Source organism: Bos mutus, chromosome 18, assembly GCF_027580195.1.
Source record: "Bos mutus isolate GX-2022 chromosome 18, NWIPB_WYAK_1.1, whole genome shotgun sequence".
Classification (NCBI taxonomy): Eukaryota; Metazoa; Chordata; class Mammalia; order Artiodactyla; family Bovidae; genus Bos; species Bos mutus.
The window spans coordinates 8,696,573-8,719,904 of NC_091634.1; the positions used below are offsets into that span (position 1 = coordinate 8,696,573).

General features: G+C 46.0%; 1 protein-coding gene across 2 annotated transcripts in view; it reads right to left on the bottom strand.

The window, feature by feature from the left end:
* Positions 1 to 23,332, bottom strand: part of SAE1 (SUMO1 activating enzyme subunit 1) — a 62,785-nt gene that overhangs the window by 31,305 nt on the left and 8,148 nt on the right. For both annotated transcript variants that reach the window (XM_005900932.3, XM_005900929.2), the window contains exons 2-5: positions 18,225 to 18,336; positions 12,578 to 12,751; positions 10,189 to 10,331; positions 8,474 to 8,573 (exon numbers count right to left, since the gene is read on the bottom strand). In XM_005900932.3, coding sequence (XP_005900994.1) covers positions 8,474 to 8,573; positions 10,189 to 10,331; positions 12,578 to 12,751; positions 18,225 to 18,336 — 529 coding nt within the window. The remainder of the gene's footprint in view (positions 1 to 8,473; positions 8,574 to 10,188; positions 10,332 to 12,577; positions 12,752 to 18,224; positions 18,337 to 23,332) is intronic.

Consider the following 23,332-nt stretch of genomic DNA (forward strand, 5'->3'; position numbering starts at 1 on the left):
GACGCTGTGGTAAGGTCCACACTCCAGAGGCAGACAGGGAAGCAGCCTAGAAAGTGAGCCTGAGGCTATCTGGCCAGGAGATTCCAGGGGTCCAGGTACCCAGAATGGGGTTCAGAACTTGGGGGAAGGCTATGGGACCCAGGCAGATGCACCTTCTTGATCTCATGGGAGCCTCACCCTGTGAGGGGAACGGCTGGAGGAAGGCGGGAGTGGGACCTTCTACAGCACCATGGCCAAGGGTAGAGGCCCTCTGCCCTTCCCAACTTTAGGGCAGATTTAGTCCCAGTTCTGCCACTAGTCTGTGACCGTGGACCAATGACTTCACCTCTTTTGGGTCTGTGGCAGACAACTTTTAGAGAAGTCTCCTGGGATCTAAGGAGGAGGCCCCTGTGGCCTTGGCTTTAATGTGTACCAACCCACCAGCACAGGTGACAGAGTCTGAGGTGGTCACACGACCCAAGCCAGGCCCACCAGATTCCTTAATCAAGAATATGAAAGCTGGAAATAGAGACACATTCATGGCAGAACTCTAAAGAGAAAGGCCAGATTCCTGCTGCCTCCAGGGCTTCCCAGCTGCCCTGGTTTTTTCCTCTTCTCAGATCACAGGAATAAAACTCTATGCTTCTTGGGCTACTGCAGCCTGCCTTCAATTAATGCCCCCTTTTTTCATTCAAAGTATCCAAATTCTACTATTGTGGCTCATAACAAAAATAAAACTTAACCAAGCTGCCTAATCTGTAGTAGAACAGATGCAAAAGGCGGTGCCTACCTTACCCACCTCACCGGCATTGAGTTTATAAAGAGAATATGCTGCCTGACAGTGCTTTCAGGGAGTGAAGAGCCGTCAGATGAAGCAGCCACAAAGCCTCCCAGGTAGCAGCTGCCACCATTCACCCAAACGAAGTAACCCCTCCTGTTCCACCATGCCCTCCGCTCACGAATCCCTGTCTGGTAGGCCTCACCCACTCCCCTCCACTGTCCATTTTCTTCCCTGATCATTCTGGGCCTTGAGGATTTCAATCTGAGAGTCTAGTTAAGACTCATAACAAGCCTACACTGGGTAGCAGCTTCCTGAGGCAGAGACCACAGTGAAAGGCATAGCATTGAATGGAGCAGATTTTCAACAAATACCCAGGAGTTGATAAGACCCACCTGCCTTTCATTTGCCAGAAAGCCCAACAGTAAATATAAAAGATGAATTCTCCACACAGTCTATCAGCTATCAAATTAAGGGGTTTCGCTGAGCCATTTAGATAGTGGGAGACTGCAATAACCTCTATGCAATAGGGAACTGGCTCAATAGATCACACCAAGGCAAAGCGAGGAAGACCTACCAGACAGCCACTTAAAAATCATGTTCTCCAATTGTATGCCAACTATACCTCAATAAATAAAATAGAGTAGAACAGAAGCATGCTCTCCAAAGTAGACACAAAGATTTGAGGAGTGCTTATGAAAATACACGGAGTGAAAAAAGGAAAAGACAATACATATATATATATATATGCCACATACATTAGATCATTATGTATGTCTTGCATATATTTACATATATTAACTAGCACTCCAATTTATTATGTACATGCATAAAAAGAATAGTGACATTATTGGGTAGCAGGATTCACATTTTCTCAGTTTGTTCTATATTTTCCACATTGGAACTTGTGAAACCATTTTGTTTTTTGTGGGTTTTTTTTGGCTGTGCCGCACAGCATGTGAGATCTTAGTTCCCCAACCAGGGATCAAATCCGTGCCTCCTGCAATGGAAGCATGGAATCTTACCCACTGGACCACCAGGGAAGTACCCTATTTTACTTTTTAAAATTAGGCTGAACATCTATAACAAGTGATAAAGATCTGGATGTAAAGCAGCATGTAAATCAGAATTGAAACAACTTTCAAACTACAGATTTCGAGGTCTAATTTCCACACCTGCTTATCAGAGACTATAGTTTTCAAAAGCATTTTAACAACTGACAACCACAACCTGAGACAGTTTTCACACTCAGCAGAGTGGCAAAAGAGCCCAAAGTTACCAAATGTTACTGTTACATGCTGCTGGGTTGGAATGTAAATAGAGAAAATGCCTTAAGACTTATTTTTTAGAGTCTGGTGAAGTTGAAGGTGTGCACATTCTAATTCTCCTATGCCCTAGAGAAATCACACACCTACCCAAAGAGATTATCTATGCACGCACACAACACTGACTGCAACGCCATCTGTAACAGCAATAGCTTACATAGCTAAATGCCTGTTAATAGGAGAATAAATAGTACTGTTTTCACACAACAAATACTGTGGTCAAAACAAATAAACAAAAAACCCACCAAAAAAACTGTCTTGCAATGACTGTTGTCCAAGAGAACTTGCAATGATGACAAGAACACTCTGTATATGGGTGCTTTGCAATATGGATGCCATAGGCTGTGTGTGGTTACTGAGCATGTGAAAAGTGGCTAGTGAGACTGCAGAACTGAATTTTTAAGTTAAATTTTATTAATTTTAATTTGAATGGCCACACATGGCTGGTGGCTACCATAATGGACAGCAAAGCTCCAGACCTACACACAAACACAGATGTCCTCACAAAGCTGCTCTTAGAAAAGCATGTGGAAAAAAAGCATGTGAAACCAATTTGTAAGAAATTAAAAAGCACGCCAAACAATTCTGTATTGCTTGGAAACATAGGCGAGCAGGAAGAAGAAATACACGGGAATGAGAAACATGACTGAGGACAGAGGTTACTCATGTGGGCGAGGGGCATCCAAATGGCCTCGACCACCCAATAGTGTTTTCTGCTTTAATCTGGGTGGTGGTTTCACAGTGGTTTCGCTCTACATTCTTAATTTCTAACCTACATCATCACCTAGTAAGCATCATTCCATTGTTGAGATTTACAAACACATGATAAAACACTATGCCAAGCCGGCTTATAATATCTACTTTTTCTGGATATCTTAGTAAATCCACACAAATGTACCAGCAGACCTGAGGAGACAGAGAAAGAACACGCAGATTGGTACAAGGGTCCTGGAAACCTTCTCGTTATTAAGGTGGATAGTGTTTGCTTTATTGTTATGTTTTATAACTTGCACTGATGTCACATGATTTTTGTGTATCAAATATCACACACACACTGTGCTGTGATGCTGGCAGGGACTTCTATTCCTCATCCATAGAACCGAGAAACTTCTCTCCAATGAGACAAGGCACCAGCAGCACCCGCTCCAAAACTCTTCTACCTGGAAAACCTGCCATCAGCTTCCCACCAAATCCTCTGCAATGTACACCCTGCCCCCTCCCTGCCTGCCCCCCAGCCACAAACATACCAAGTCACTCTGACAGTGAGTTTTGAACTCTCTGGACTGCAAGTTCTGGTCCAGGCAACAACTCAGTAACAGACTTCTACACATTCTTCGCCAAGAACCTTGTCTTCTTTAAAAGTCTGTTCTCTCAGCTCAGTTCAAATAACCTCAACTATGAGAACTAACATACTACAACACTAATCAATTTATTCAATCACAAAGAAAGTTAAATCCTTTCTAACTAATGAACAAATTCTTTTTACAATGACAATGATCTCCCAAGTTGGGTCATATTATGCTGCTGCAACAGCCACTACCACCGCGCACTGAACCTGTCCTGAACGCGAACGTGTGGGCGCTGCACCAGGACACAGCTGGGAACACAACTCCCCAGCCCAGGTCAAATGGAGTTTATGTGAACGAGGGAGACACTGCCAAGTCATCGGAGGGGCAATGGGTGCCGCAATCAACATGCCACAGGAGAGGGGGAGCCACACTAGCCAGCCACCAGGAATGCTGCTGTAAAGAAAGGGCTGAGAGGAGGATGAGAGTTGTCAACAAATGTCTCAGGAAGGAGAAATCAAAACAATGAATCACTCTTCAACTGTGGAATTTCACAACTAATTCATGAAAAAAGGGATTTCCAGGGCCAAAATTAGACACCCACTACTTCAGAAGGGGTAAAATTAAGTCTGTATTCCTTAGCATGTCAGAAGCAAATCTTTATGTTTAATCTTTAAAAAGCTATCACAGAGAGTATCCACCCCCAGGAATCTATCCACTCCTGTCCGGCAGCCCCCTAACAATAAAGAAACATGAACAGCAATGTGGGAGCACACTGGTCGTCATTCATCCCGTAAGTTTTCAGAAGTGATCCTGATTTTCACATATTTCACCCCGGCATCCTAACCCAACTTCAAGTCATCCTGGAAACTCCAAGGGGATGCACCTTGTGGTGATACAGCGCACCTGCACCCTAGGCCACTGCCTGTGTTCTCCCCTCCCTGCGTCAGCCTCTCAGTCCTGTCTGACTCACTGTGACCCCATGGACTGTAGCCGCCAGGCTCCTCTGTCTATGGGAGTCTCCATGCAAGAACACTGGAGTGAGTTGCCATTCCCTTCTCCAGGGGGTCTTGACCCAGGAATCGAACTCAGGTCTCCTGCAGTGTAGGCAGATTCTTTACCATCTGAGCCACCAGGGAAGCCCACCTAGTCCTTCCTTCTGACACAGCTGTGTGATCTCAGGCAGGTCCTTTAACTTCTCTGGGCTTCAGGGTCTGCTGTAAATGGAGACAAGACAACTAACGTACTTCCTTGCACCCAATGCAGTGCCTTGTACACAGGAGGCATTTTACAACTCACAGAATCATAAAGAACTGGCTGTTTGGAGCCAGGGAAGTCAGAGTCTCAACATCTAAGCTTTTTCTTGACCCTGTTTCCTGTGACTGGGTGCGGATCCTGGCTTTGGTGCTTGCCAGTCTGTTCTTCACATTTCAACTCTGACAACTCTTCCTCGGGGAAACCTTTCCAGACACTTCGTCATAAAACCGCTGCCATCTCCTTTAGGTGCTGTATATGGGTACCCACTTCACGCCTGTGCCCAAGACCTGTTTCTGGGGAAATCTCTCTTGTGACTCCTCCTGGGCACCAAAGGAAGCGCACAGTGTCCTCCTGAGCACCAGTCTCTGGGCTGGGCATCTGCCCACCACTGTAGTTCTCACCATAGCACAGGTGCTAGAAAGGCCCGGCCAAGCATCTTCCTAGACGGTGTGAAAACCACAAGCTCTGTTTTTCCTCTTTGTTTTTTAATGTTTCTAATTTCAGAGCACAATGTGTACCCTCAAGCACAAGTGGGTGTACAACATAGGGTTGAGACTAAGGAAAAGGGGGAGGGGAAGGGAACCCTCAGCAGAAGCCTTTCACAGGAAACAGGAAGTGGCTGCTTCCCCACCCCCATCCTGCAAGGCTGAGCATAGCCCAGCTAGTTGAAAGGGCAGAATCTAAACCCAGGGATTTTTGAATTGGAGGAAAACTTCAAAACTGTGGAGCAGTCACTGCCAAAATGGAGACGGCACATTCTTGCAAGGTGGCCGAGCCCCCGGCCTTCTGCAGCTCCCGGGGAGGCCACACAAAGACAAGGTTTGGAATCCCGGAGATTGTCATGAGGAATGCCCTGCATGCCTCACGACCTTCACGGCTCAGGGTTGGAATCCAAGCCTGAATTGTCCCCATGAAACAGCTGACTAACAATGTCAGCTGGGGAATATTTTGATACCTTCAAATTGGGCCCTTTGGAGGAAGAGGCTACACAAAGAGCTGTGTGCCTGAAGAGCCCGCAGAATGGTACGCAGAGGCCACCCAGGGCCTGCCAGGGCTGCCCACATTCTCCTCATAGCTCACTAAAGTGGCTCCCAAAAGAGGTTTCCAGATTCGCCCCAGTGGGCACCAGCAGACTGACTCCCAGGAAACTTCCCGCTGTGCAGGGCTCACAAAGCTAGGGCTCTCTCTATTTGAATGTGAAAGGCCTGCCTCAATCAGAGAAGGCCCTTAAGCCATAAAACCCTTCACACCAAGGCCAAGTGTCACACTTGTAAGAGGGTGTGATTTATAAATTGACAGCACCCACAAAGCTGCTTTTGTCCTCCTCCCTTAGTTAACAATTTATCTCCCCCAACCAAACTCACGGAGCCATTCAGATAAAGCTTGACTGGGCCTCAAGAAGAAAGAAAGAAAGGAAGAAAGAAAAAGACGCAAGTTTTGGCCAAAACACTAATGTTCACTCTGGATAATTATGGTCCTGTGAATAGACACTAAAATTAGGGCTTAATAATTCCTCTGTATCGCACTCACAGCATCGAACTATTCCAACACAAACATAAAGAGCAAGAGAAAGAAAATCTCCAGCGCAGCTTTGCTGGAAACTCAAGAGTTCCACTTTTGTGGTTTTTTGCAGTCTCTTTTGTGGTTTCTGCACTCTTAGAATCCCCCCTTTAGAGCAATTTTAACTCAACGCCCTGACCAGTTGATTTTTTTTCTCAACGTTTAAATCTACAAAGTAAAGAGTAAATATGGGCTTGCCCATGTCTTTCCTCTTGGTTTAACAAAACCAATTCTGGCCACTTGGATTTGTTTTCCTCATCACGTGAATTCCCTTCTCAAATTCCAGCACTAGCTATGAAACCATCATCTATCTACGGATGCCCTTTCCACTCTTTCTTATGTAAAATGAATTACAGTATCATAAACTACGTTAAAAAAATACATATATACACCTGAGAACACTTGTCAATAGCAAGACCTTTCTTCTTAAAAGGTTATTTGGTGGGGAAAAAAACAAAAACTTTATTTTAAAAAAGCAATAAGCAATTCAAGTTTAAACTGTCTCCCTGCCCATTAAGGAGCCTACTAAATTGTCTACCAATTTGAAAACAAAAAAATCTGTACAAGAGTAATGGCTTATGCTCAACAACAGTCTTCTTTATGCTACTCCATACCCCAAAGGTTCAAACTGCTGGCCCACAGCAGGTGAGTAAGGAGGGCACATGTTCTCTTCAGTCTCTACACGGCGCAAGGGAACAGCATGCAAAAAGGCTGCTGGCATTAACAAGTCTGGGACAGGGCATATGAAAAAATTCTACATTTCCCACTCTCTTGAAAAATCACCTCTGGAAAAAAAAGAAAAGAAAAATCACCTCTGGGCATCACTCGGTCCACATTTTCTCCAGAAAAACATCTACTACTTCTTCACTGACTACGCTAAACCCTTTGACTGTGTAGATCACAACAAACTGTGGAAAATTTTTAAAGAGATGGCACCAGGCCACCTTACCTGACCCTGAGAGAAGCAACAACTAGAACCAGACATGGAACAACAGACTGGCTCCAAATTAGGAAAGGAGCACGTCAAGGCTGTATATTGTCACCCTGCTTATTTAATTGATATGCAGAGCACACCATGTGAAATGCCAGCCTGGATGACTCACAAGCTGGAATCAAGATTGCCAGGAGAAATATGAAGAGCCTCAGCTATGAAAGCGAAGAGGAACTAAAGAGCCTCTTGAGAGTGAAAGAGGAGAGTGACAAAGCTGGCTTAAAACTCAACATTCAATGAACTAAGATCATGGCATCTGGTCCCATCACTTCACGGCAAATAGATGGGGAAAAAGCAGAAACAGTGACAGATTTTATTTTCTTGGGCTCCAAAATCACTGCAGACAATGACGGCAGCCATGAAATTAAAAGATGCTTGCTCCTTGGAAGAAAAGCTATGACCAACCCAGACAGCATATTAAAAAAACAGAGACATCACTTTGTCTACAAAGGTCCATATAGCCAAAGCTACGGTTTCTCCAATAGTCATGTAGGAATGTGACAGTTCGACTACAGAGAAGGTTGAGCACTGAAGAACTGATGCTTTCAAACTGTGGTGCTAGAGAAGACTCTTGAGAGTCCCTTGGACTGCAAGGAGATCAAACCAGTCCTAAAGGAAATCAACCCTGAGCATTCACTGGAAGGACTGATGCTGAAGCTGAAGCTCCAATAATTTGGCCCACTTGATGTGAAGAGCTGACTCACTGGAAAAGACCCTGATGCTGAGAAAGACTGAGGGCAGAAGAGGGCCACAGAGGATAAGATGGTTGAATGCCATCACCAACTCAATGGACACGAGCTTGGGAAAACTCTGAGAGATAGTGAAGGACAGGGAAGCCTGGCATGCTGCATGCGGTCGCAAAGACTCAGACATGACTTAGCTACTGAACACACAACCTCATGGTAACAGCTAGCTGGCACTAAGCATATCTGCCCCCCTTTAAAGGGGACAAGCGCTGGCCCACTCTGTCCAGACTCCTCCCTTCAGGACTACATGTTTCCTTTCCTGGTTATGGCCTGGAGCCTACAGGACCCCAGGGCTTTTTGACTTAACACTCCCCCCAACATAACTTTTTTCTTAATTTTTACTGAGTATAGCATTCTTGCCTGGGAAATCCTGTGGGCAGAGGAGCCTGGCAGGCTACACAGTCCATGGGGTTACAAAAGAGTCAGATATGACTTAGCAACTAAAACAAGTATGACTTTGCAACTAAAACAACAACACAATTACACAGTTGCTTTACAATGTTGTGTTAGTTTCTACTGTACAGCAAAGTGAATCAGCTGCATCAACACACCTTCTTGACCATGGTCGTCTCAGATGAATCAAGTTTGGCTCTCTTGGTATCAGGTCCATCTTCTACTCCTTGACTGACTTTGGCAACTTTGGTTTTCTCCCTAGAGGATGACAAGCGGGGGAATCGAGTTTTACTCTGTGAATTATGCCATGAGAACAAAAAGAGCATCACCAGCTCACTGCATGGAATGGATGGTGGTTAAGAGCAACATCTCACACTGATCTGGGCTCAAATCCCAGCCCAGGAGCCAAGACCACCTGATGTGGCATTTACCTACTATGTGGGAATAATAACCTCTGCAGGATTATTAAGAGAAATAACCAATTGTTAGCAGACTGCCAAGCACATAGTATGTTCTCAAGAAATGCTGTAAACATTCCCTGAATTCAATTCCTCCCATCTACCATGGGGAGCTCACCTTCAAATAATCTGGCCTTCTTTTCTCTACAGTGACTTCTTTATCCATTTAGAACATGCTCAAAGACTAGATTTTCTTAAAGCCATCACACATTAGAGTTACAAGAGATTCTGAACATGTCTATCCTTCCCCCATCTTGACTTCACAGGCAAGAAACCTGCAAACTGAAGAGAGTTCAGGGGCTCCCCTGAGAAGTTCAATGAAAGAAAGCAGTTCCTGTCTTGACTCCTGGTGGGGGCTTCACTACCACACAGGGTCTCTCTTTATCCCTCATTGGAAAGGCGGTGGTCAAAAGTCACAGCCCCCAAACCAACTCTTGTCATCTTACAAGAATGGTATCATCACCATCTTTCATCTAGAAGCTGTAAGTTCAAAATATGGTAGGTCTCATCATGTGAGACTTATCAGGATCTGCAACCTCAAGATGCAAGAAGAGGTCTGTTTGTTCCACCAGAGCTGCCTCTGGACCCTAGAGATGTTGTAAGGTAGACTCTGGCTAAGAGTGCCTCCAGAGTTGCCCATCTAACTAATTAGTACTCAGTTTTATTAGCTCTCAAACCTAAACACACACAAGCCCAAGCTGGGGAACAAATGTATACAATCTAATCAAGTCGTTCCTAAACAGAAAGCAAAATCAGTCTGATCCAGACTGATCAGACACCCCTGTGGTGTGCTTTGATCACCTTAGAAATGCCTGTCTCATGATCTAGAGCAACTGTTTCCAACCTTTTTGGCACGGTGTGGGGTTGGGGGGGCACCGCCAGTTCTATGGAGACAATCTTTCCATGGTCAGGGCAGGGGATGGTTCAAGTGGTAATGCAAGTGATGGGGAGCAGGTGGTGAAGCTCTGCCCACCTCCTGCTGCACGGCCTGGTTCCTAACAGGTCAAAGACTGGGACCAGTCGGGGGTCTGGGAGTTGGGGACCCCTGCTCTAGAGGAGACCATCAATTTGGAAGGCAGGAGCCACATCTCCTACAATTCTGAACACACAATCTGTGTAGTCAATAAGCTGTTAACTGATTTCCCAAAGTTCTAAGTCCTAAAGTAAAATACTTTTCTTTAACGGGTCATTTCCTGTTGCCGTTGTGCTGTTCAATCGCTAAGTCACGCCCAACTCTTTTCAATCCCATGGACTACGGCACACCAGGCTTCCCTGTCCTTCACTATCTCCCAGAGTTTGCTCAAATTCATGTCCACTGAGTCGGTGATGCTATCTAACCATTTCAGTCATTTCCTACCTGTGAATAAAAGTACATTTTAAAATGCTATGTTCTCTCCTTCTTTCCCTCAACTTACTCTACAAATTCATGCTCTCCAAGATTGGCAAACGTGTATCCATGGTAGCCAAAAACATCTCCTGTAAAGAACTTGATGCTATTTTTGTGACAGATCTGGTCAACTTTCACTATGACGTCCCTGGAGCAGCAAGTCAGACATACCTGCAGAAGAAAAGAAAGTGGCTGCATGTGAGTTAGGCAGACCATGACTCACCGCCCAGATGTCTAAATAAACCGTAATGAACAGTCTCTCTGGGCATGTCTAAAGCCGGTTTCAAACTGGTACAACAGGTTCTTTGGATCCTCAGGTTAGAAGACAAAAGAACAGTTGCAGGCTTCAGTGTGCAGAAAATGTAAATTATCGAGACTATCATTTCACCTTCCGCGACCAAAATGAAACACGTTGAGCTATTAAGTAACAGGCACTCAATGAATTTGTTTCCCCTAAACCATGAACATACATAAACCACACTTCACAGTTTTCATGAAAAGACAGTAATATAACTCAGAGTAAGTTATTTCTAAATCATTACACCTATTAAAGTCTGATTAAGCTACAGCAAGAAACAAAACCAGTTTTTAAAATTTACCCAAAGGTCATGTTTAAATACAAGGGCATTATTCCCCCCCTTCTTTTGACTGATGTGTGATGATAAAGAAGGTACACAAGTCCCATTGAGATTATTTTTCCACAGTTTTCGATGTGAAACTTAATCTGAATTTAAGGACAAAAGAAAAGGTTATAGCCCAAGTGACCTCCCATTCAGAGTTAAGACAATGAGCTGGTGATTCACTCAGGGGAATCATCAATGTTGCTCTGAGGCCTCCAGGTCATGTTCCAGTAAGTTGAGGTATTGGAAACGGCTAAGTTTTACTGCACAGGACACCATCTTTTCAGGAAAAGTTTTGTGATCAGGAGCAGAAGACAACTTCTAAATCGTACTTGTTTTCTTCTGAACAGAGAAAGTTGGAGAAGAAAATTACCAAAGGATGTTTTCACTTGATAAACCTCTTTGCTGCTGCCTGGGAGCCTGAACACTGACATAACTGCTTCAGAGAAACATGTGTCTCCACTGCCATTCAAAGGACGCAGCCACCCAGGGAGAAACCAAATCTAAAAGACAAGACAGGTGCGGCTGAACATGCACACTGTCTCAACGGAGCTCTGCAGTCAAAATCGAGTGTGAAAACCTATGAGGGCCAGTCAAACACGGCTCAAACAAGTCACGCTGGCCCTGTGAACATGCCTCAGATTAATACAAGCAACAACCCCTTGTTTCGGTTCTAACAAAGCTTTAGTGGCTAGAAGTTCAAGGACACCTAGAGAAACCAAATGTGGTTGCTATGGATAAAGAAATGAAGGATGACTTATGTCCAAATGGAAAATGTTCCAATACCTGGACTTACAAAACAGAGTGAAAAAAAATCTTAAAGGGACAAAACGCACAGATGAACCGTCCTTTGAAGCCCACATTTGAATACATGCACATATGAGATACAACGGCGTGGAAACCAAACTCAAATCCTAACCTCTCATGTAATGGGTCTTTCATTGAAAAACCAAGCAGATCATCTCTGACTATTACATGGTTATCCAACATTTACTAAGCTTTTCCAGGGCGGAGGGAACCATGTCTGAAAGGTCGTGTAGACACTGAAGCAGAATTTCACTTATCCTTTCACCTCTGCAGAGATTTGGCAGTAAAATCAAGTGAGGTCGGATATGCTTCATTTGGCTTATGACTGCAGTGATTCTGTCTAGTTGTCCATGGCAACATGGTCAAAGCGGCTGTGTGGAGGAGAGAGATATAGACAGACCAAGATCAGGTGTGCTCTTTCAAAAGACAAAACACAGACTGGAGTTTGATATTTCTAACAAAAAAATGACTCTGCTACAGAAATTAATCACCAACTTGTTAAGTTTTTGGAAGAAAACATTTGCAGTGAAATGTATTAAAGCTGTGTGCGGAGATTCTGGAAGGAAGACAAAACACCAATGATGAAAGCTGGTCTTGGAGGAAATATGCCCAAAGAAGAAACCAAAAGGCAGCAACTCACAAGCAGCTAAAGCAGATTCAACAGCCTGGGTCTGCCTACCCCCCACACACAGTAAACTAAGGCCACACACTAATGAGGCATATATGCACTAAGGTAATATAAGACTTCACCTAACTAGGGCAACAGCTTGGGGTGCCCAAGAACCTGGTTTGGGTTTCTCCTTAAGATAGTACAGAAAAACCCGAAGCAACTTTTTGGCCCACCCAATACTAAAAGCGAAGAACAGAACAGCCTACAAACTATATGGGGGAAAAGCTCAGATTTGCGAGTCTAATACCCCAGGGGACCTAACATACATACAACTAGGGCTTAATTCCTCCAGTAGACTTTACATTCTCTATGAAACTTACAGCATCAAATTGGGTGAAAAATGACTCCGGTTTCTTTTCTATATTCTCAGTGTCCACCTTCACATCCACCATGGGGTTGAGATTCTGTGCTCGCTCCAAAGAGGCTTCAGCCCTGTTACGGCCAACAGACCCAGTACGGATCAGGAACTGGGCTCCGGGGTCTTCTGGAGATACCTGGGAAGGAATTTTTTTTTTGAATATTTGAATTTGGCAGGAAATAACAAATGAACTTTTCCATTTTATTTTTTTAATTCCTTAATGAATTTGTTACAGTGTGTCTTGTTTTATGTTTTGGTTTTTTGGCTAAGAGTATGTGGGATCTTAGCTTCTGGACCAAGGATTGAACTTCCTGCATTGGAAAGCAAAGTCATAACTACTGGACAGCCAGGGAAGTTCCCCTGAACTTTTCCATTTTAAAGAGTAACTAAAATATCTACCATCTAATTGTATTACGACTGTTTCTATAGGAATCTGTCCAACGCAGATTCCCTATATTCTTTCCTCCCGAAGCTTTAAAACAGACATTTAACTTTTTTTTCTTTTTTAAACTGGGCATTGATGGTTAAAGAGCACCCCCTTGTGTTTATAATGAAAATTCACTCTATAAACAAAAAAGTACATGCTTTCTTAATTTTTAACTGCCAACAAAATGACATAATCATGAGTGCTAAGAATTGACCAAAAATACCTACCATGTGCCCAACTTGAAGCATTCATAGAAAAACATAAGTAGCTTAAAAGATGCACTCCCTGCCTACAAGTGGTTTCAAATCAAACCGATGCAAAAATCAGACACAATTAAGAACGCTGGAAACGAACTCTTAAATTCAATTAAAACTCAGAAAGGAGGTGAGATGAGCAGAGGCTGGAGCAGAGGGACAATTTCACTCGGAAGGCTGGACATCACCAGAAGAGAGCCTCAAAGACAGATAATATAATCCCCTGATAGCCACAAGTAGGATTAGATTCCACTGTTCAAAATGCATTTCTTCACACATCAAACATCTAATTTAATCATTCATCTCCATGGATGACCTCACCACCTTCACCAAGACTGGGCTCAGTAGAGGAAATCCTGCTCTCCTGCCAACTATGCACAGCACACACTGTCCCTAGGATCCTGTCTCCAAGCACACGGCGCTGGTCCTCCTCCCGCTTCAGGCCAGCCGTCTAACAGTACCTGTGACCCATCCTGGGATCTCACAACACAGAGAGATTGTACATCATAGCGGTTTCTGGAATAATCAAGCTTGGATTCAAATCTGTGATTCAAATCCCGGCTCAAGGACTTAAATGTGTGATTTTGAGCAAATATGAAGAAATCCCATGTAAAACGGGGCTTCCCTGGTGGCTCAGAGATCAAAGCATCTGCCTCCAATGTGGGAGACCCAGGTTCAATCCCTGGGTCGGGAAGATCCCCTGAAGAAGGAAATGGTAACCCACTCCAGGATTCTTGCCTGGAGAATCCCCATGGACAGAGAAGCCTGAAAATGACGACGTTACTAGAAGCAATGCACTTACTCAACACTCTGCCTGGCTTACCTGGGTCATCTGGGCCTTGCTCCTTGGCCTCTCAGCTCCTAGCTCTCCTTCCCCCTCACCGGACACCCCAGTCTCTATATGGCCCTCTTCAGTGCAGCTGTCTTCAGGATTCCATTCAGAATCACTCATATTTTCACTCTATGTAGCTCCATAAACCAACTCCATACCTTTTAGTATCTACCAAAGTCTACTGTTGTTTCTCAAATTGCTGTTACTGATACAGACGTCCTGATCCATTTGAGTCTTATGTTAAACTGTCCATTGGATATTTCCTGCTGTAGATCCCAGGGGCCAATCATATGTGATTCCTACATTTGTTGTCTTTGTTGATGAGCCCACCAGTCACCCATTCAGTCACCAGAGCCAGAAACCTGGTCTTCGTATCTTCGACATTTCCTTGACAGCAGCCACCAGGTGACGGGACTAAGCAGGTGGGCTCTGCCAGGAGTCGGGGCCTGGGTTCTGGTGCTCCCACTAACTACTGAGACCTTGGGTGGGCCATGCTTCACCTCCTTTCCTTCTGTTTTCTTATGTGTAAAAGAGGGATGATAATCCCTGCATCTCAGAGCTGTTTTGAAGACTAAATGATACACTACACCTACCGCCCTAAGCACAGTGTCCAGCACCTCCAGTTCATGGCAGTGGCCGTGGTTACTCCTTGCTTCCCCATACAGAATCCATCCGCCCCTACCACCTAAGCACCTCTCACCTCTGGGTGCTTCTCGCCATCTCTATCATCACTGCCATTCCTCACTCTTTCCAACTCTCCTAAACTACTAAGGCAGCCTTCTAAGTAGTCTTCTGTCCCATGCCTTGTGCCATCCAGTCTACACGGTATCAGTGATCTACACAAGGCCCAAAGCTCAGGCCCGCCTCGCCCATCTGGAACTCTCCGATGACTCCACGCCACCGAGAGAAGTAAGGGAAGGCTCATAGCGGAGTTTACCAGCAGGCCCTTCGTGACTTGGCCCTCACCTGCAATCTGCGCCCTCACCCCCATCCCTTGGGCTTCATGCTCTACAAATACCAAACTGCTTGTTATTTTTGATTTCTACCATGCTGTGCTAATGTCCCCTGCCTAAAACACAGCCCCTCTAACCTTGAAAAATCTCTACTTGTTTTTTAAGACTGAGTTTACCACTCCGGGAAGCCTTTCATGTCTCCCTGACACAACCTGAGTCAGGGAGCCTTCTCTGGTTTCTGGAAAAAACTGAGAATGGGAAACAAATCTTGTGCATCCCTCCCTTCCCCCCACCTCCCTGCACCACATGGCATGTGGGATCTTAGTTCCCAAACCAGGGCTGGAACCTGCACCCAGAGTCTGAACCACCAGACCACCAGGGAAGTCCCTCTTGTGGACTTTTCTATTGCCCCTACCTAGACTACTCCAAGGCAGCCAGCAGGTGTTCTTGGATGCGTGCTGATGTAACTGAAATGAAGAACTCTAAGGGGTGGGAATGAATATCTTCATTTTATAGATGTATAAACTAAGTCTCTGGGAGGTTAATGCCCTTGCCCAGCTTCAGAAGGTGGGACTTGAGCCCAAGTCTGCACGATTCCAAAGTTTTTGCATCATGCAGCACTGTCTCCCTGGGATGTCTGTTCAGTTCAGTTCAGTTCAGTCGCTCAGTCGTGTCCGACTCTCTGCGACCCCATGAATCGCAGCACGCCAGGCCTCCCTGTCCATCACCAACTCCCGGAGTTCACTCAGACTCACGTCCATCAAGTCAGTGATGCCATCCAGCCATCTCATCCTCTGTCGTCCCTTTCTCCTTCTGCCCCCAATCCCACCCAGCATCAGTCTTTTCCAATGAGTCAACTCTTCACATGAGGTGGCCAAAGTACTGGACTTACAGCTTTAGCATTTGTTCCAAAGAAATCCCAGGGCTGATCTCCTTCAGAATGGACTGGTTGGATCTCCTTGCAGTCCAAGGGACTCTCAAGAGTCTTCTCCAACACCACAGTTCAAAAGCATCAATTCTTCTGTGTTCAGCCTTCTTCACAGTCCAACTCTCACATCCATACATGACCACAGGAAAAACCATAGCCTTGACTAGATGGATCTTTGTTGGCAAAGTAATGTCTCTGCTTTTGAATATGCTATCTAGGTTGGTCATAACTTTCCTTCCAAGGAGTAGGCGTCTTTTAATTTCATGGCTGCAGTCACCATCTGCAGTGATTTTGGAGCCCAGAAAAATAAAGTCTGACACTGTTTCCCCATCTATTTCCCATGAAGTGATGGGACCGGATGCCATAATCTTCGTTTTCTCAATGTTGAGCTTTAAGCCAACTCTTCACTCTCCACTTTCACTTTCATCAAGAGGCTTTTTAGTTCCTCTTCACTTTCTGCCATAAGGGTGGTGTCATCTGCATATCTGAGGTTCTTGATATTTCTCCCGGCAATCTTGATTCCAGCTTGTGCTTCTTCCAGTCCAGCGTTTCTCATGATGTACTCTGCATGTAAGTTAAATAAGCAGGGTGACAATATACAGCCTTGACGAACTCCTTTTCCTATTTGGAACCAGTCTATTGTTCCATGTCCAGTTCTAACTGTTGCTGCCTGACCTGCATACAGATTTCTCAAGAGGCAGGTCATGTGGTCTGGTATTCCCATCTCTTTCAGAATTTCCCACAGATGTCTGTAGTCAGGGACAAAAGCTCAAGCAAACTGTAAAAGGCAGAACTACTGAGGCGTGCTCGTGAACTACGAAATTTATGAGATGGGCATCAGGCTGGGTAAGCTGACTGGGACCAGGTTACACGAAGGCAGTGCTTCTCAACCCTCCCTGACTTTTAGACTCACCTGGGGAACTTTTATTCTTAAATAACTACCCGAATATTCTACAGCACAGATGGGACTGAGAACCACGTGTTAGGCTTTTGAAAACCAGTCAGAGGAGCTAGGCCTTGCAGAGGAAGCCAAGCAGAAAGCACCACCAGCGCTCGCACTGCAGAGCTAAGGGGTGGCTCCGACACTGAGTGGCATTCGTCCCCAGGCTGAGGCGGAGCCAGAAGCAGGCTACTCGCCCTCAGCGTTCTCTCCTAGTTCCCCATGCTCAGATCACACAACCAAATGAAGACGCTATCGGCCCACTGTTGTTTTGTTTTTCCACACCAAGGACCTCCAAGTTTTGGAACCATCCTTCCCTGGGTCTCCACTCTTACCCTCTCTTGCTGTTCAGTTGCTCAGACAAGTCCAACTCTCTGCGACCCCAGGGGACTGCAGCATGCCAGGCTTCCCTCTCCTTCGCTACTACCCTCTCTGCTGCTGTGGCTGCTGCTAAGTCGCTGCAGTCATGTCTGATTCTATGTGATCCCATAGACGGCAGCCCACCAGGCTCCCCCGTCCCTGGGATTCTCCAGGCAAGAACACTGGAGTGGGTTGCCATTTCCTTCTCCAATGCATGAAAGTGAAAAGTCAAAGTGAAGTCGCTCAGTCGTGTCTGACTCTTAGCGACCCATGGACTGTAGCCTACCAGGCTCCTCCGTCCATGGGATTTTCCAGGCAAGAGTACTGGAGTGGGGTGTCATTGCCTTCTCCATTACCCTCTCTGCTACTGCTGCCGCCAAGTCACTTCAGTCGTGTCCGACTCTGTGCAACCCCATAGATGGCAGCCCACCAGGCTCCCCCGTCCCTGGGATTCTCCAGGCAAGAACACTGGAGTGGGTTACCATTTCCTTCTCCAATGCATGAAAGTGAAAAGTGAAAGTGAAGTCGCTCAGTAGTGTCTGACTCTCAGCAACCCCATGGTCTGTAGCCCACCAGGCTCCTCTGTCACAAATTCTTCTTCTGGGTGAGGTGTTCCTGCCACTAGGGGGCACTGTGGTGCCAATCACCCTTCAAGGGAGATGGTAACTCCACCTTACAGACAAGCAAGCTCAGTGAGGGGACGGGAGTCTCCACGGGCAGACCATGTAAGATATGGTGGCAGTGAATTCAAATCTGGCGTCAGCACTGTCAGTCTCCACGGCTACAGTGTCATTAACGCCAGCCCTCCTCTTTCACAGCCCCGAAGGGGCAAGCAGGAACACACGCCATCTCCATGTGTTTATACTGAGGGGTGGAGACCGTGAAGGACAGTGATCCCGCGACAGCGCATCTCACCTGCTCGTGATCCAGCATGGTCAGTCCTTTCACTCCAGCCAGGATGAGATTCTTGGCGATTTCAGCCCCGAGTCCCTTCATGCCGACAAGAAGCACCTGGGAGGCCCGAAGCCTACAAGGCAGACATTGTTAACAGGATGAGAGAGAACATTGGAAGTACCGCGAATCACTGAAGAACAAAACAAGACAAAGAGAAGTAACCTTGGTTTTCATTGAATGCACTTAAGCACCAAGACCTCAGATCTTGGAAAAGAGACAGGCTCCACTCTATCCTACAGAGAACAACTCATTCAACAACTGTTTATGGAGCACCTACAATGCCAGGCACCCCTCTAAAGTGTGGAAATACAGCAGTGAAAAAACAGACACAATCCCTGCCCTCTCAGAGCTTGTATTTTGTAGAGACAAAGAGAGACACATAACATGTCCAAAAGTGACGAAAATCAAGCGTGACGTGGATCAGTGATGGACGATGCTACTTTTGTCAGCCTGATCGTGAAGGCCATTCCACAGAGGTGCTGAGCAAAAATTAAAATGAAATGAAGGACAAGCACACAGGTAGTATTTGGGAGAAGCACGTGCCAGGTAGAGAAAACAGCCAAGTGCGAGAGCCCTGAAGCAGAGGGGTGCGCGGCATGTTCCAGGAACAGGAAGGCAGAGACAGCGGCTGAAGAGCAGACAGCAAAGGGAAGAATGACGGATGAGGCTGCAGAGAGAAGCAGGGCTCACACCATGCAGGCTCTTACAAAGGCACCGTCAGGACGCTGGACTTTAAACAAGATGGAAAGTCATGGAGTGGGGCCGGGGGGGTGGTTAGAAGAGTGTCCGAGTTGAGAGAGGACGATGGCTTGGACTAGTGTGACAGCAGAAGAGAAGGGGCACTATTTAAGCTATCACACACAAGATGGCATGAGAAAGGGGACATCTGGGGAGTGTTTATACCATTCTAAGTCTGTAGGGTGACAGAAGAGGAAGCTTAAAGTAATCAGAGGCTGGGCTATATCCCAGGAAGTCTGGACTTAACTGTGAGGTCAGCAGAAAGCAGCAGAGGTCCACAATCCCTTATGTGAAATTCCTGAACCAAAAGTGTTTCAGAATCAGAATTTTTCCAATTGGAAACAGGAAATAAAGAGTTTGCATCATGAAAAACCCCATCAGGGTCTTACAGGTCTTAGCACCTTGTAATCAAACCCATTAATATTTCTGCAGCAAATCTATGATTATTCACACTGACAAGGATGAGTAAGAACTAAGAACAGTCACACATAAATTCAGGGTCTGCTGGCCAATGAGTCTGCTCCTAATTTAGGAAATGAGTCCATTCTCATGTAGTACCACTATAGGGAGAACATGCAGAAACTCTTTTCCAAAAATGGTTCTAATAATTATGGACACTTGCATGTCATCAGGCTAGAAATCTTGAATGGGAATGAGGGCTGATAAAATCAAGTCCTGCACTGATTCTTGATGCTAGCAGATTTGGGATTTCCTTCAGTGGTATGCTCAAAGGGTAAAATCAGAGGGAGGGAAAGAACTCTGACAATATTTCCCTCAGAGACATATGTCTGGTTCCAGCTTGTTCACTATTGTTCTTCTACACTGCCCTGCCACTGTCAACCACACCCTAGCAGAGAGGAGCCTTTCGTGCGACAATTCCACTTAACCAGAGTAACTGGGCAAAGGACTTATGACATACAAGCAAGATAAATAACAGAGATGCTAGCAATGAGGGGGGTCTCTTATTACAGGTTGACAGCATCACACCAGCAGCGGGAAGGAGGAAAGAGGCTATGCATCTTTCCAGAGGCACTCTGATCCCTCCAGAAACAGCACAGATAATAAACAAGCAATGTTTCCAAAGAGGATATTGTGCACACATCAAACCTTTGACACCAGACAGGCTGAGCAGCCATGCATTCAGCGGTACCTCCCAGGTCTCTGCTGTCACTGTTCTTCATCTCCCTTCACCTGGCCCCGACACTGCTGTGCCTGGAATTCCAGGTTTCATGGTCCCTCTTAGTCTGAGTGATGGTCTTTTCTGGTTTGGCTGCTCCATCACCCCAAGGATATAGCTAGACCAGCCCCGCTTGCTTTTGAGAAATTGATGCCCCCAAACCCACTAACTTCTCAGGCTCTGTTCTCCTTGCCGTTCCTTTGGCAACAGGCAGGGCCCAGCACTAACGCCCTTCAGGGGTGAAGACTTGGGTTTGAATTTATGGCTCTGCCACTTCCTAACTGGTGACCCAGGCAAACTGAGCCATCTCTCTGAACCTCATTCCATTCATCTGTAAAATGGAGACACCCATTCTTACTTTGTATCATTAACTCTCCCCAAAGACCTGGTCAAACGTGTGCAAAACCACCTAATGTAGGCCCAGCCAACTACCAGATGCCGAATAAAAGTTACCTGAACATCTCTTCAATCTCCACTGCCTTAATTACAAAAGGGCTCAGTGATCGATTTGATTCTGATTAAAAAAAAAAAAATCTGACAGAGAAACAAAATTTAAGCTGACGTTTAAATCCATTCGGTCTTGGCTCTCTCCCATTTCCGCCACCTTATCTTCCACTACTACCAGCTTCCTCCCAACATGCCTTCAGTTCCCCACCTGCAGACTTTAAATCGAAGCACTGCACCCGGCTGACACGCGCACCCTGTCTTCCTCCCTCGGCCTCGCCTAGCCTCTCCTGCAGACTTCAAATCCCGACTCAGACACCATTTCCTCAAGAAGTCCTTATCACAACCGACTCAGTGTTCTCTCTGAAGTCTTCAAGCGCCTGCTCCATATAAACACCTCTGACAGAAATCCCATGGAGCCCACGGCCTCTCCAGGATCCCTCCATCCTACAGAGCTCCTCGGACTCTGACTGCTCAGGAGGTTTTTTTATTCAACTGCCAACAACACCGAATATCACGGTATGTTTTTAATCCTTAACCATTCTAGGGCCCTGAGAGGACTGCTTATTTCTGGCTCAATTAGATGAAAAGCACTTAAAATAGTACCTGGCACGTAATCAGCACTTAAATAATGTCCGCTCTCATTACTCACTCTAAGGCAGGAATTGCCTTCTGGGAATCAAGCCTACAGAAATACTGAGGTGGGCCAAAACCAGGCACACTGATGTTCGCGGCAGCATGGGCCACCACTCCACAGCCACCACCCTACCCTGGCCTCCGTTTCTCACCTGTAAAACCGCAACACCCTGATACCCAGCCTCCCTGCTCCCATCCCTGCCCTCTGTAAGCCGCTGTCCCCATCTCAGGAAGAGAGAGCTCCGACACCAGATCATGCCACTCTCCTGCTCAGTCCCTTCAACGGTTCCCAGGCCAGCTTGGTACCGTCAGCCTTGCCATCTCATCCTACTCTCGCCCTTGGTAATCGCCTACAGCCCGGCTGGCCATCCTTGATCCTAGAAAGCGCCGCCACGTCGGCTCCCGCTGCTGGATTCTGGCATTAGCTGTTCTCTCTGCTTCTTCCCCTACCTCAAACATGACCTATTCTTCAGGTCTCAGCTCAACTGTTTCCATCTTAAGAGAGGTCCACACTGGCCACCTCATCCAAAATAGGTCCACATCTGGAGTTATGCTATTTGTTCATGTGTTCATTGCTCATTCCTCCATTAGAGTGTAAGCGAGCTTCAGAAACCACAGTATCTCTAGCGTCTATGACTGTGCTTGGAAATATATGACACTGTTAATCCAGTAGCTGTTACAGATACAGCAAAAGAAATCCCAGCAGAATTACATAAACCTGGTAGATAGCAAAAAAATAAAAAAACAACAACAAAGAATAGTTAACAGTCAGTGAACACTCACACTACCACCCACCTCTGTTGTAAACTCTTCACTTGTATAATGCCATTTAACCCCCATGAGGATCTCATGAGCTGGTGCCTTGCTATCCCTACTCTGGAGCTGAGAAAACAGGGACTAAGAAGTGAACTAGCTTACACAGTGGTTACACAGCTAAAAGTAACTGACAGAACCAGCAGCAGAGAAGGGCAACAACAAGGCGGAGTGACTGGGATGGTGGGCTCAGAGGCCACGGCGCCCTGGTGTGCACCTGCTAGGAAAATCAACGTGAAAGTCATTCAGTCACATCCAGCTCTTTGCGAGCCCATGGACTGTAGCCCGCCAGGCTCCTCTATCCATGGAATTCTCCAGGCCAGAATACTGGAGTGGGTAGCCATTCCCTTCTCCAGAGGATCTTCCCAACCCAGGGATTGAACCCAAGTCTCCCACATTGCAGGCGGATGCAGGTGGATTCTCTACCATCTGAGCCACCACGGAGGCCCAAGAATACTGGAGTGGATAGCCTATTCCTTCTCCAGAGGATCTTCTCGACCCAGGAATTGAACTGGGGTCTCCCGCATTGCAGGTGGATTTACCAGCTGAGCTACCAGGGGAGCCCGTGAGGCAGCCATAAAACAGAATGAAATACCAGTAGTTGACACTTAGGAAACAGTTACTGAGGGACTTCCTTGGCAGTTCAGTGCTTAAGAATCCACACTTCCAATGCAGGGGGGCATGCATGGGTTTGCCCTGGTCAGAGAACTAAGATCCCACATGCCTCGCCAAGGCACAGCCAAAAAAAACACCCGAAAAACACAATGTTTGAATGCCAAGCCATGTTCTAAGCAACTTATGTGTATTAACTCTGCAAGGTTGGTAGTATTATTGAAGGAGGAAACAGAACAGGCTCCATCTTGAAAGCAGGACTCCATCTTGGCCCGGACTGTGGACTTTGAGCTATATGCCCAGTATCTATGGAAATGACATACCAACTGGAAAACCAGACCCCCGGGATGGAAGAGCCCCAGGGCCTGTATCTAGACTCTCCGTCTCCTAAAAGAATACCCTAATTATCTGCGCAACCAAATAGAATCATAAATTCTATTATGCTTATTGGAGTATGACCACAGGACTATTGATAATTATCTTCTGTTACCTACCCAGGCTTAAGGCATATGAATCACGGGTTAACTTTGATTGTATCTTTCTTTTCCTTTGTTCAGACTAGTTTCACGGAATTTGGGGGGTGGCTTTGGGCATGTACACTTAGGGTATATAAGGTTTTCACTAAAACTGGTTGGGGTCCTTGGCTAAG